The sequence below is a fragment of the Eptesicus fuscus genome, chromosome 5, assembly GCF_027574615.1.
Source record: "Eptesicus fuscus isolate TK198812 chromosome 5, DD_ASM_mEF_20220401, whole genome shotgun sequence".
NCBI classification, from domain to species: Eukaryota; Metazoa; Chordata; class Mammalia; order Chiroptera; family Vespertilionidae; genus Eptesicus; species Eptesicus fuscus.
In genome coordinates, this window is record NC_072477.1 from 45,880,860 (window position 1) to 45,894,840 (window position 13,981).

General features: G+C 41.5%; 2 protein-coding genes across 3 annotated transcripts in view; one reads left to right on the forward strand and one right to left on the reverse strand.

Moving 5' to 3' along the window:
* ZNF609 (zinc finger protein 609) overlaps window positions 1–13,981 on the reverse strand; it is a 222,911-nt gene that overhangs the window by 167,470 nt on the left and 41,460 nt on the right. The window lies entirely within an intron of this gene.
* Window positions 12,082–12,384, forward strand: LOC129149143 (NADH dehydrogenase [ubiquinone] 1 beta subcomplex subunit 1). Its single transcript, XM_054716144.1, has one exon. It carries the CDS (start codon window positions 12,142–12,144, stop codon window positions 12,313–12,315), a length of 174 nt encoding a protein of 57 aa, XP_054572119.1. The 5' UTR covers window positions 12,082–12,141; the 3' UTR covers window positions 12,316–12,384.

Below are 13,981 nucleotides of genomic sequence, written 5' to 3' on the forward strand. Positions count from 1 at the left end.
AAAAAAAAGTACATGCTTGGGGTCCCCAGCTCTAAAGATTTTACTTCAGTAGGGCACTTTTACTTTGTAAAAGCTCCAAAGTGATTCTGATATACAACCTCCAGTTGGGAAGCCTTAGCACCAAGAGACTCTTCAACCTGAATGTTGATTTCTCTAACCTCATGCTACTTTGGTTGGTGTGAGTATGATGAATATGTACATCTCCGTTCTACAATGTCCTCTGTACCTTTCACTAAGGATTGATTCAATGCAGAGCTAAGTATTTAACTTCTGAAGAAACACATCAACCAGAAAATATCAACTCTAAGCTGAATACCAGTTCATAAAAAGCTTTTCACAATGAAGAGAATCCATTATTAAACAAAAATAGAGGCCTAACAGAAAACATACAGATGACCAACACATACTAGTACATGAAAAGATGCTCAACTCCACTAATCATTAGAGAAATGCAAATCAAGATCACAATGAGATGTCACCTCTCACCTGTTAGAAGGGATATTATAAAAAAGACAAAAAATAATAATAGTTGACAAGGATGTGAAGAAAAGAGAACCCTTTTGTGCACTATTGGTGGGAATGTAAATTGATGCAGCCACTATGGTAAACAGTATGGAGGTTCCTCAAAAAATTAAAAACAGCTCTAGCTGGTTTGGCTCAGTGGATGGAGCATCGGCCTGTGGACTGAAGGGTCCCAAGTTCGATTCTAGTCAAGGGCACGTGCCCAGGTTGCGGCTCGACCCCTAATGGGGGTGTGCAGGAGGCGGCCGATCAATGATTCTTTCTCATCATTGATGTTTCTCTTTCTCACTCCCTCTCCCTTCCTCTCTGAAATCAATAAAAATATTTTTTTAAAAATTAAAAACAGAACTAACATATGATATAGTAATTCCATTTTTGGGTATTTATGCAAAAAAAGAAAACATGAATTCAAAAATATATGTTCATTACAGCATTATTTACAATAGGCAAGATATGGAAACAATCTAAATGTCTACTGATGGACAAATGGATAAATAAAATGTGGTATATACATACAATGTAATACTACTCAACCATAAAAAAGAATGGAATCTTGCCATTTGCAACAACCTGAATGAACCTTGAAGGCATTATGCTAGGTGAAATAAATCAGACAGAAAATGATAAATACCATACGATCTCACCTGTACGAATGTGGAATCTAAAACAAGCAAACAAATAAGCCAAGCTCAAGGATATAAAAACTAGACTAGGGCAGTGGTTGGCAAACTGCGGCTCGTGAGCCACATGCGGCTCTTTGGCCCCTTGAGTGTGGCTCTTCCACAAAATACCATGTGTGGGCGCGCACGTACAGTGCGATTGAAACTTCGTGGCCCATGCGCAGAAGTCGGTTTTCAACTCTCAAAAGAAATTTCAATTGTTGTACTGTTGATATTTGGCTCTGTTGACTAATGAGTTTGCCGACCACTGGACTAGGGGCTTCTTGAGGGGAGGGGTGGAGGATGGGGAAAATGGGCAAAGGGGGTCCAGAAAGTACAAATTTTCAGTTATAAAATGAGTAAGTCATGGCTATGTAATAAGTGGATCTTGAAAGTTCTTAATCACAAGAAAAAAAATATTTTTTTAGTATGTGAGATCAGCCCTGTACCAAAAGTAGGCCATCAACCTATGTATGGTGACAGATGTTAACGAATTATTGAGGTGATCAATTTGCTATATAAATATCAAACCATTGCATTGTATACCAGAAACTAATATAATGTTTTATCAATGATACCTCAATTAAAAAAAAAAAAAAAAAGAGGCCAAGAAAGGATTTAATGGCCAGGTCTGGCTCATCTATACACAATCTAGTATTTGCCACTAGGACTGGAACCTAATGCTCTCAAATTTAAAAAGCAATTAAAGAGTATTTTTCAGGCACATAGTTGAATTGTAGTCTCTCAATAAACAACATTTCAAGTTGAAAACTAACCACCTTCAGTTTTTATTTCTGCAGCTAGTGACGAGTTCACAAAAAGAAATATTTCAATCCTCATGCTTCTCCTGACTATTCAGAATACCTGTAGGAATGCTAATGCCTTCAAAAGGCTAAAGTCTATACTTGTCAAGGACTAAAAGAGGAAAAACACATACCTTTCTAACCTAAAATAATCATAGAGCCATGCTTCTTCAACCTGAAATCAGCCCTGTACCAAAAGGAGTCCAACAAACCCTTCCAAACTCACCAATCAAATAAGATAACCCCAAACCTCAATGGCTCCAAATGCTCTAAATCAACCTCTCCTCAAGCCTTCCTGAAAATCAGTAGGAGAATATTAACTATCATAAACTCATTATTTCCAAAACCTCCATGGGCTTACCTCTTCAAAGTCTTTAAGCATATCCCTTCTCCTTAATTTTACAATGACCCTGTACCTCATAGCTAATAACATCATAATATCAGCAACAGCTAATATTTATTGAGTATTTACTACATGCTAGACACTGTGCTGAATGCTTAACTCTTTCTTTATCTCATCTAATCGTCATAATAACCCTATGAGGTCACTACTATTATTCACTTCTATTTTATAAGTGATAAAAAAAGAGGCTTAGAAAAGTTAAATAAATTGAATAGCTCTTTTGCTCTCAGAGGCCCTTAGATATTCCTTCCATTTTAGGCTCCTGTCATTTCGTTCACTATATACACACACACACACACATATATACATACACACACACACACACACACACACACACACACTGAGTGGCCAAATTATTATGATCTCTGAACACATAATAATCTGGCCACTCAGAGTGTGTATGTGTGTGTGTGTGTGTGTGTGTGTGTGTGTGTGTGTGTATCCTACCTAATAAAATAGTAATATGCAAATTGATCGCACCTTTGCTACGCCCAAGCCACGCCCACCAGCCAAAGCCACGCCCACCAGCCAATCAGGGCGAGTATGCAAATTACCAACAAAGATGGCGGTTAATTTGCATACGCTGAGGGAGGGAGGAGTGAAGACTGAAGACAACTTAGAAGAGGGAGGAAAAGCAGAAAGCAAGGTGGCTGCCAAAGGGAAAGCCCGGGTGGGGCGGGGCGGGGCGGAGCGGGGCAGAGCAGGGCGGGCGGCAGCGGCGCAAGGGTGCTGGCACAGTGGCCACAATGGCGGCGGCAGCGGCAGCGCACGGGGCCGCAGCGGCCGCTTGCAGGATTCTTCCTGCAAATGGGCTACTAGTGTGTGTGTGTGTGTGTGTGTGTGTATATATACATATGTGTGTGTGTGTGTGTGTGTGTGTGTGTGTGTGTGTGTATATGTATTAATATATATATACATATATTAGAGGCCCGGTGCATGAATTTGTGCATGGGTGGGGTCCGGCCAGTCTGGCCAGGGGGAGGGGACATGGGCGGTTGGCCGGCCTGCCTGCTGGTCGAACTCTTGGTCGAGGGGACAATTTGCATATTAGCCTTTTATTATATAGGATATACACTGAGTGGCCAGATTATTATGCGTTCAGAGATCATAATAATCTGGCCACTCAGTGTGTGTGTGTGTGTGTGTGTGTGTGTGTGTGTGTGTGTGTATCACTCAGAAAAAAAAAATCACATCTACTGTTCAAAGTTACTTTTTATCCCTAAAGATTTTTGGTGAATTTGATCTTCACTATTAAGAGAAAGGGAAAGGATTAAAAATGGTGGCAGAGTAAGTGGATGCTGCATGGACATGCTCCCAGGAACAAATGGGAAATACAACTAAAATACAGAAAAACTTTCTGAATAATCAATGGAAAACTCACAGGAGAGAACCCTGATACCTGAGGACCAAAAGTGGAAACCACATAGAGACTGGTAGGGGGCACGTAGGTGCGAAAGGGCTGCCAGGGTGTCCACTGACAGCAACTGAAATCCCTGAGAGAGATATCTCAGCTGTGGGGGGTTGCCACTGAGAACTCTGGGATCTAATCCCCAAGCTGCCCCTCCTCCCCCAGCAGAGATCACCAAAACTGAGAAGGGTACCCACATAAATCCAGCTGTAAAGAGCAGTGGGGTGCTATCTGCCAGGGAGTGAAAGCTGAAAATTCAAGCACCCTCAAAGGGCCAACACACAAAATTCCCTGTGGAGCCATCCATCTTTGCGCTCTGACAGAGGGAGGGTGAAGTGGACTGGAGCTGTGACAGCAGAAGCCAGGACTGGGGACTTGGGGGATAGAGCTCAGAAGGCAGACACCCCAAGTTTCCTGGGCTGAGTCATTCCCTCACTGGAGTGGAGGTCATCTTTCCCACATAGACATTTGCCTTGCTTGGGGGAAAGACAGCTGACATATCCTATTAGAAAATACCTTGTCCTGAGGCAACTTAAGAGATTAAAAATAAAACTTATCCTCCAGGCAGAAGCAACTGCTCCACCCTGTTGAAAAAAAAACTCTCACCACGTGTGAGGACCATTGCCTGGGGGGCAATTCAAGTCAGAATCCTATCAGTCTGTAGGCAGCAGTGATCTCTGGAGGCTTTAAATCTTTGCCTGATCTAATTAGTTAGAAACAGCCTTTAACAGTGTCCTGGACTAGAGATTGAGAGGTGTGGAGGATCTTCCTAATACATAGTCATAAACCCAAACAGACAGTCAAAATGAGGGGACAAAGAAACAACCCCCAAATGAAAGAACTAGAGAATTCTCCAGAAGAAGAGATAACTGAAATGGAGAAAAGAAATTTACTTGAAACAGAATTCAGAGTAATGAGGGCAAAGATGCTCAACAGCATGAAAAAAAGATATAGTAACTGAAAAAAGGACAGTCTGAGGTAAAAAATGACACAACACAAATAAAGAACACGTTGAAGAAATACACAGCAGGTTAGGGGAAGCTGAGGATTGAATCAGTAAATTAGAAGACAGAGTTGAAAATATCACTCAATGAGAAAACCAAAAAGAAAAAACAATAAAAAATAGGAGGACAGCTTAAGGGAGCAGTGGGACAAAGTGAAATGTAATAATATTAGAATAGCAGGTGTGCCAGAAGAGGCAGAAAGGGAGAAAGAAATAGAGAATGTGTTTGAAGAAATAATGGCAGAAAACTTCCCTAACCTGGTAAAGGAAAAAGTCACGCAAGTTCAGGAGGCACAGAGAACCCAAAGCAAAAAGAACCCAAACAAGCCTTAGCTGGTTTGGCTCAGTGGATAGAGCATCACCCTGCAGACTGAAGGGTCCCAGGTTAGATTCTGGTCAAGGGCACATGCCCAGGTTGTGGGCTCAATCCCCAGTGTAGGGCGTGCAGGAGGCAGCCAATCAATGATTCTCTCTCATCATTGATGTTTCTATTTCTCTCTCTCTCTCTCCCTCCTTCTCTGAAATAAAAAAAAACCATATATATATATATATATTTAAAAAAAAAAAAGAACCCAAACAGGCCCATGCCCAGACACATCATAATTAAAATACCAAAAATTAAAGACAAAGAGAGAATCTTAAAGGGAGAAAGAGAAAAAAAACAAACTGTTACGTACAAAGGAGTTCCCATAAAGCTGACACCTGATTTCTCATCAGAAATTCTACAGGCTAGAAGGGAATGGCAAGAAGTACTCAAGGTAATGGAAAGCAAGGATCTCAGAGCAAGATTACTATATCCAGCAAGGCTATCATTCAAAATAGTTGTTCAATAAAGAGCTTCCCAGACAAAGAAAGGCTAAAGGAGTACCTCACCACCAATCTAGCATTACAAGAAATGCTAAAGGGATTGCTGTAATGAGAAAAAGAAACAAAGGGAGAAATGTAGCCATACTGAATTAAAATGGCAATAAATAAATACCTATCAATAATAACGTTAAATGTAAATGGATTAAATGCTCCAAATCAAAAGGCATAGGGTAGCTGAATGGATACAAAAACATGACCAAACTATATGCTGTCTACAAGAGACCCACCTCAAAACAAAAGACACACACAGGATGAGAGTGAAGGGATGGAAAAAAATTTTCCATGTAAATGGAAAAGAAAAAAAAGCTGGAGCTGTAATACTCATATCTGACAAAATAGACTTTAAAATGAAGGCCATCACAAGAGACAACAAAGGTCACTACATAATACTAAAGGGATCAATCTAACAAGAGGATATAACCCTGGTAAACATATATGCACCCAATATAGGAGCACCTAAATATATAAAAAAAACTTCTAGAGGACTTTAATGGAGAGATCGACAACAATACAATCATAGTAGGGGACTTTAACACCCCTCTGATTTCCCTGAACAGATCTTTCAGACAAAAACTTAACAAGGAAACAGAGACTCTAAAAGACACACTGGATCAGATAGATTTATTTGACATTTATAGAACATATCACCCCAACGCAGCAGAATATACATTCTTCTCAAGTACACATGGATCATTCAAAGATAGACCACATGTAGGGATGCAAAACAAGTCTCTACAAGTTCAAGAAGATTGAAATCATATTAAGCATCTTCTCAGATCACAGTGGAATGAAATTAGAAATCAACTACAGTAAAAACACCAAAAACATTCAAATATATGGAGGCTAAATAGCATGTTATTAAACAATGAATGTGTTACCAATGAGATCAAGAGAAAAATAAAAAACTTCCTGGAAACAAATGAAAGTGAGCACACAACAACCCAAAATCTCTGGGACATAGCAAAAGCAGTCTTGAGAGGAAAATACATCGCACTACAGGCATACCTCAAAAAAAAAAACAAAAACAAAAACAAAAAACCAGCAATAAACTATTTAACCCTACAACTTAAAGAACTAGAAAGCGAACAACAAGAAAAGCCCAGAGTAAGTAGAAGGAAGGAAATAATAAAGATCAGAGCAGAAATAAATAACATACAGACTAAGAAAACAATACAAAAAAAATCAATGAAACCAACAGCTGATTCTTTTGAAAGAATAAACAAAATTGATAAACCATTAGCCAGACTCATCAAGAAACAAATAGAGAGGACACAAGTAAATAAAATCAGAAACAAAAATAGAGAAGTAACCACTGACACCACAGAAATACAAAGAATTGTAAGAAAATGCTATGAACAACTATATGCCAACAATGTGAAACAGACAAATTCCTAGAAAAATATATTCTCCCAAAACTGAATCAGGAGGAATCAGAAAACCTGAATAGGCCAATAACAACTAATGAGATAGAAGCAGTAATAAAAAAACTCCCACCAAACAAAAGCACAGGTCCAGTAGGCTTAACAGGGGAGTTTTACAAAACATTCAAAGAAGAACTAACACCTATACTCCTCAAACTATTTCAGAAAATCCAAGAGGAAGGAACACTTCCAAACCCGTTTTATGAGGCCAGCATTATCCTAATTCCAAAACCAGATAAAGACACTACAAAGAAAGAGAATTACAGGCCAATATCCCTGATGAACATAGATGCTAAAATCCTCAACAAAATATTAGCAAATCACATCCAGCAATATATTAAAAAGATCATACACCATGATCAAGTGGGATTTATTCCAGGGATGCAAGGTTGGTACAATATTTGCAAATCAATAAACATAATACATCACGTAAACAAGTTGAAAGACAAAAATCACATGATCATATCAATAGACACAGAGAAAGCATTTGACACACTCTAACACCCATTTTTGGAAAAAAACTCTCAGCAAAGTAGGAATAGAGGGAGCAAATCCCAACATGATAAAGGCCATTATATGACAAACCTACAGCCAACATCATGCTCAATGTACAAAAACTAAAACCATAACCTCTAAGAACAGGAACTAAGAAGAGATACCCACTTTCAACACTTCAGTTCCACATAATACTGGAAGTGCAAGCCATAGCAATCAGTCAAGAAGAAATAAAAGGCATCTAAATTAGAAAAGAAGAAGTAAAACTGTCACTATTCGCAGATGACATGATATTGTACATAGAAAACCCTAAAGACTCCACCAATAATGAACCCACAGAAAAAGAAACTAAAAAAAAAAAAATCTCATTTACCATTGCACCAAGAAAATTAAGATACCTAGGAATAAACTTAACTAAGGAGATAAAAAACCTGTACTCAGAAAACTAAAGGACGCTTGAAAGAAGAGATAGAGGAAGACATAAAGAAATGGAAGAATATACCGTGTTCATGGATTGGTAGAATCAACAGCATTAAAATGTCCATACTACCCAAAGCAATCTATAGATTCAATGCAATCCTCATTAAGATACCAACCGCATATTTCACAGACCTAGAACAAACTCTCCAAAAATTCATATGGAATGAAAAAAGACCCCAAATAGCCATAGCAATCCTGAGAAAAAAGAACAAAATTGGAGGGATCACAATACCAGATATCAAGCTATATTACAAAGCCACTGTTCTCAAAACAGCCTTGTACTGGCCCAAGAACAGGCATATCGACCAATGGAACAGAACAGAGAACCTAGACATCAACCCAAGCCATTATGCTCAATTAATAATTAACAAAGGAGGCAAGAGCATACAATGGAGTCAAGATAGTCTCTTCAATAAATGGTGTTGAAAAAACTGAACAGATATACACAAAAAAATCAAACTAGATCACCAACTTACACCATACACAAAAATAAACTCAAAATGGATATACGAGTTAAACATAAGACGGGAAACCATAAAAATCTTAGAAGAATCCATAGGTAGCAAATAGCAGACATATGTCATAGCAATATCTTTACCAATACAGCTCCTAGGACAATGGAAACTAAGGAAAAAAATAAACAAATGGGACTACATCAAAATTAAAAGCTTCTGCACAGCAAAAGAAACCATCAACAAAACAACAAGAAAGCCCACTGCACAGGAGAACATATTTGCCAATGTTATATCCAATAAGGGTTTAACCTCCAAAATGTACAGGGAACTCCTACAACTTAACAAAAAAGGAAGCTAAACAATCCAATCAAAAATGGGCAAAGGACCTAAATAGACACTCTTCAGAAGAGGACATACAGAGGCCAAGAGACATATGAAAACATGCTCAAAGTCACTAATCATCTGAGAGATGCAAATCAAAACGACAATGAGGTACCATCTCACACCTGTCAGAATGGCTATCATCAACAAATCAACTAACAACAAGTGCTGGGAGCATGTGGAGAAAAAGGAACCCTCGTGCCCTGCTGGTGGGAATGCAGACTGGTGTAGCCACTGTGGAGAACAGTATGGAGTTTCCTCAAAAAATTGAAAATGGAACTCCCGTTTGACCCAGTAATCCCACTTCTAGGAATATATCCCAAGAAATCAGAAACACCATCAGAAAAGATATATGCACCCCTATGTTCATAGAAGCACAATTTACAATAGCTAAGATTTGAAAACAACCTAAGTGCCCATCAGCAGATGAGTGGATTAAAAAATGTGGTACATCTACACAATGGAATAAAAAAGAAGGAACTCTTACCATTTGTAACAGCATGGATGGACCTGGAGAGCATTATGATAAGCGAAATAAGCCAGTCGGAGAAAGATAAATATCACATGATCTCACTCATTTGTGGAATATAACGAAAAACATAAACTGATGAACAAAAATAGAACCAGAGAAAAAAATATTTTAGAATATAATAGAAGTAATCCTGTTATTTGCAGATTTTTAATATTTCCTACAACTTCTGTGATATTATACTATGTTAGTACAATTTTGGTAATACTATTATATTTAAAAACTTTTTTTCTTGAAATATTAATGTTTATTGCATGTAATATTATTATATTTAAAACTAGTGGCCTGGTGCACGGATTCATGCACACTGAAAGGAAATTAATTAGAAGAAATATTTTAATATCGCTATTTGCCCTTTCTCTATAACAGAAGTATCAGAGATGAAAATTAGAAAAACATATATGAAAATATATAAATTGATTAATAAATAAAAACAATAACATGATATAACAACAAAGACATGGTATAAAAACAACAAAAACATGACATAAAACAACAATGATAAATTGATTAAACTTATTCTTATATCTCCCTGTATACCACATTAAGAGTAAAAACACTTTCAGAGTGCTTGACTAATTTCCCTTGTGATGAAGCATTTACAACTTTAACATCACACACTCTTCACAGTCGAGAGAAAGCAACATATAACTGACCATGTCCGAAAACGGGTTCAGGTAGGAATATTCTTACTCTGTCTAGAGTTTGTCCTTGTGATTTATTAATAGTCACTGCAATGCTGGCATCCCGGGAAACTGTCTTCGAATTAATTTAAATGGGAGGCAGTGTCAGACGGGGACAAATCAATTCTTGGAATCAGAACAACCTCGCCTTCCGCAGATCCTATTAATACTGCAGCTTCGATTATGTTAGGTCGCAATGTTTTGATGATAAATCTAGTACCATTACAACGACCCCATTTACTATTAAGATTTCTCAGTAGCATGATTATTGCACCTACTTTCAATTTTAATTTATGACATGGCATTCCTGAAGGAGTAATACTATTAAGAAAATTCATTCATGGGTGGGGTCCCTTGGCCTGGCCTGCAGGGATCAGGCTGAAACCAGCTCTCCAACATCCCCCAAGGGGTCCTGGATTGTGAGAGGGTGCAGGCCAGGCCGAGGGTCCCCACTGGTGCACGATTGGGGCTGGGGAGGAACCGCGGGAGGGCTCCAGGCCATGTCCGGCCTGTCTCGCCCAGTCCCGATCAGCCGGACCCCAGCAGCAAGCTAACCTACCGGTCAGAGCTTCTGGTCCCTGGTGGTCAGTGTGCATCATAGCAACTGGTTGAACAGTCAGAAAGGTTGGACACTTAGCATATTAGGCTTATATTATACTAGAGGCCCGTTGCATGAAATTCATGCACGGGGGGGGGGGGGAGGGGGGAGTTTGTGCCCGCAACCAAGGTACATGCCCTTGACCCATGCCCACAGGGTATGTGCCCGCAACCAAGGTACATGCCCTTGACCCGGGACCCTTCAGCCCGCTCTCCGCTGACCTCGTGGTTCTGCCTTGCTTGCTCTGCTCGCTCGTGGGAGCGCCCGTGGCCCCATCCACAGGAGCCTTGGGGGTCTACATGGCCAGGGGTGCCTCTGACCTGTGTGTCTGCTCGCTCGCCCGTTAGGACTCTTCCGCAGGAGCCGCAGGGGAGTCCGCCGGCCATGGAAGCCGCCATGGGCCCGGCTGCGTGGTGTACTCGATGTGAGAGCCCTCAGGGCATATCCGAGAGCCCTCAGGGCATGTCCTGCTGACGGCTTAGGCCCGCTCCCTGTGGTTCTCTGCTCTCTGTGGGGCTTGCCTGCTCCACACCATAGCAATGGGCAAGCTGGGTGCTGCCTGCAGCTGCGCTTGTCTGCTCCCGGGTCGCTGCAGCAACAGCCAAGCAGGCCCTGCTGGGTACTGCCTGCAGGCCCACTTGCCTGTTGTGGGTCGCCAGCAGCTTCGGCCAAGCAGGCCCTGCTGTCTGCTGTCAAGCTGCGCCGCTGGACCCACCCCCAGGCCCACCCTGAGGTTGCCTGTCCAGCCCTGCCTGGCTCCCCAGGCCCCACAGGAGCTGCGGCCGCTGGGGTCTGGCCCTGCCTCCCTCTTTGGCCCTTGAAGCCGCCTGGGCGGCTGCTGACTAGGCCCTCCCCCAGTGCAGGTGCATGGAGGCGGGTCCAGGCGCCGCCACTGCCGCTGCCCCCGCCACCGGAGAGACCCCTCAACGTTCGCGGGTTGGAGCAGTGGCGGCGGTGGTGGCGCCCCCAGACCCGCAAATGCTGATGCGGGCAGGGGCGGGTCTGGACCTGCCGCCGCCAGAGAGACCCCTCAGGGTTGCGGGTCCAGGGGGCGCCACCACCGCTCCAACCCGCGAACGCTGAGGGGTCTCCCCTCAGCAGCGACGGATCCGGCCTCTCAATGGCTGGATAGGCCAAGTCCCGCCCCCCAGCCTCCCGCTGCCCAATCGTGGGCGTAGCGGAGTGATGGATATTTGCATATTACTCTATTATTAGATAGGATAGGATAGTTTTTCTTGAAATATTAATGTTTATTGCATGTAAATGACTATTTTGTATCTACAATCTGGTAATAGATTTGTTTTGTATATTGAAAAATTAAAATTAATAAAAATTCTATGAAAAAAAATTTTTTTTAAAAAGAGGAAAGGGGGCTGGACTCGCGACTGCCCTTGGTCTTGGGGTCGGGCTGGCACCGAGGCCGCAGCATTCAGGATGAATTTAATTCAGCTTGTACGTGACCACTGGGTACATATACTTGTCCCTATGGGATTTGTCGTTGGATGTTATCTAGACAGAAAGAGTGATGAAAAGCTAACTGCCTTCCGGAACAAGAGTTTGTTATTTAAAAGAGAACTGAGACCCAATGAAGAAGTCACCTGGAAGTGAAGGCTGTGGCTGAATTGCAGAATGGTCACATTTTTTAAATTATCAGAAAAATAAAAAAACTGAACAATTTGGAAAAAAAAAAAAATAATAATAAATAAAAAAGAGGAAAGGCCCTGGCCTATTTGGCTCAGTGGATAGAGTGTTAGCCTGCGGACTGAAGGGTCAGGGGTGCGATTCCGGTCAAGGGCACATGCCTGGGTTGCAGGCTTGATCCCCAGTGGAGGGTGTGCAGAAGGCAGCCAATTAATGATTCTCTCTCATCATTGATGTTTCTGTCTCTCTCTCTCCCTTTCCTTTCCTCTCTGAAATCAATAAAAATATGTTTTTTAAAAGAGAAGGGTGCTGCCCTAGCCAGTTTTGCTCAGTGGATAGAGCATCAGCCTGCAGACTGAAGGGTCCCAGGTTTGATTCCGGTCAAGGGCACTTACCTCCATTGCAGGCTTAATCCCCAGTCCCAATACCCAGCCCCGTTCAGGGTGGGTCTGGGAGACAACCAATCAATGTATCTCTCACATCACTGTCTCTCTCTCTCTTTCTCTCTCTCTCTCTCTCTCTCTCTCTCTCTCTCTCTCTCTCTCTCTCTGTCTTTCCCATTCCTTTCCACTTTCTTAAAAAAAAAAAATCAATGGAACCTGGCCGGTGTGGCTCAGTGGTTGAACGCCAACCTATGAACCAGGAGGTCACAGTTCGATTCCCGGTCAGGGCACATGCCCAGGTTGTGGGCTCGATCCCCAGTGTGGGGCTTGCAGGAGGCAGCCAATCATCTCTCTCATCATTGATGTTTCTCTCTCTCTCTCTCCTTCTCTCTCCTTTCCTCTCTGAAATCAATAAAAATATATATTTAAAAAAATCAATAGGAAAATATCCTCCAGTGAGGACTAACAGAGAGAGGGGGGGGGGGGGGGAGAGAGAGAGAAAGAGAGAGAGAGAGAAAGGGTGCTCTACAGAAGTGGACAACCTTTAGTGTGTATAGTGACCAATGGAGAGCTAATGTTAAAACACTAATTACTAAGGCCTCAACCCTAGAGTTTCTGATTTGGGGACCTAAGATGGGAATTGCATTTCTAACAAGTTTCCAGCATTGCTAATGCTGATGCTGGGTACAGGGACCACTGCTTTATGAGAAGGTCAAAGGAAGTAATCCACTCTCACCTTTGCTACCACCTTCTCATGTGAAAACATTTCTCTACAGAGTACTTCCAACAAAAGAAACACTTAGGATTTAAAAACACCTCCAGAGGCCGAAAGCTAAAAGACTACTCTCCCCACCCCCACCCCCACCCCCCACTTCACAAAGGCTCCAATGTCACCAAGGCAGTAGAAATCCAGAAAAAGAAAAATTAAGGACAGAATGATTGTAAACTCTGCTCAAGAGCCTCTTATATCCACATTTTACATCTTCAGCCTGAAAAGTGTTTCCTTTGGCTCTCCTAGGGCAAGAGAAATGCCAACAGAAAAAGGAAGTAGATTGTTTTTTAATACTTAAAAAAACGAGAACACACTCTGAAAATATAGTTTTGCCCTATATACAGAAAATCTCAAATTGCTATAAATTCCTCTTGTCTATCTCTTTGTCACATTATCCTGCATCTCAAAAAAGCTATTCCTTTTATCCAAGACAGACCCAAGGTCTACCGGTATACTTTCTTAGGTAGCTTAAACATTT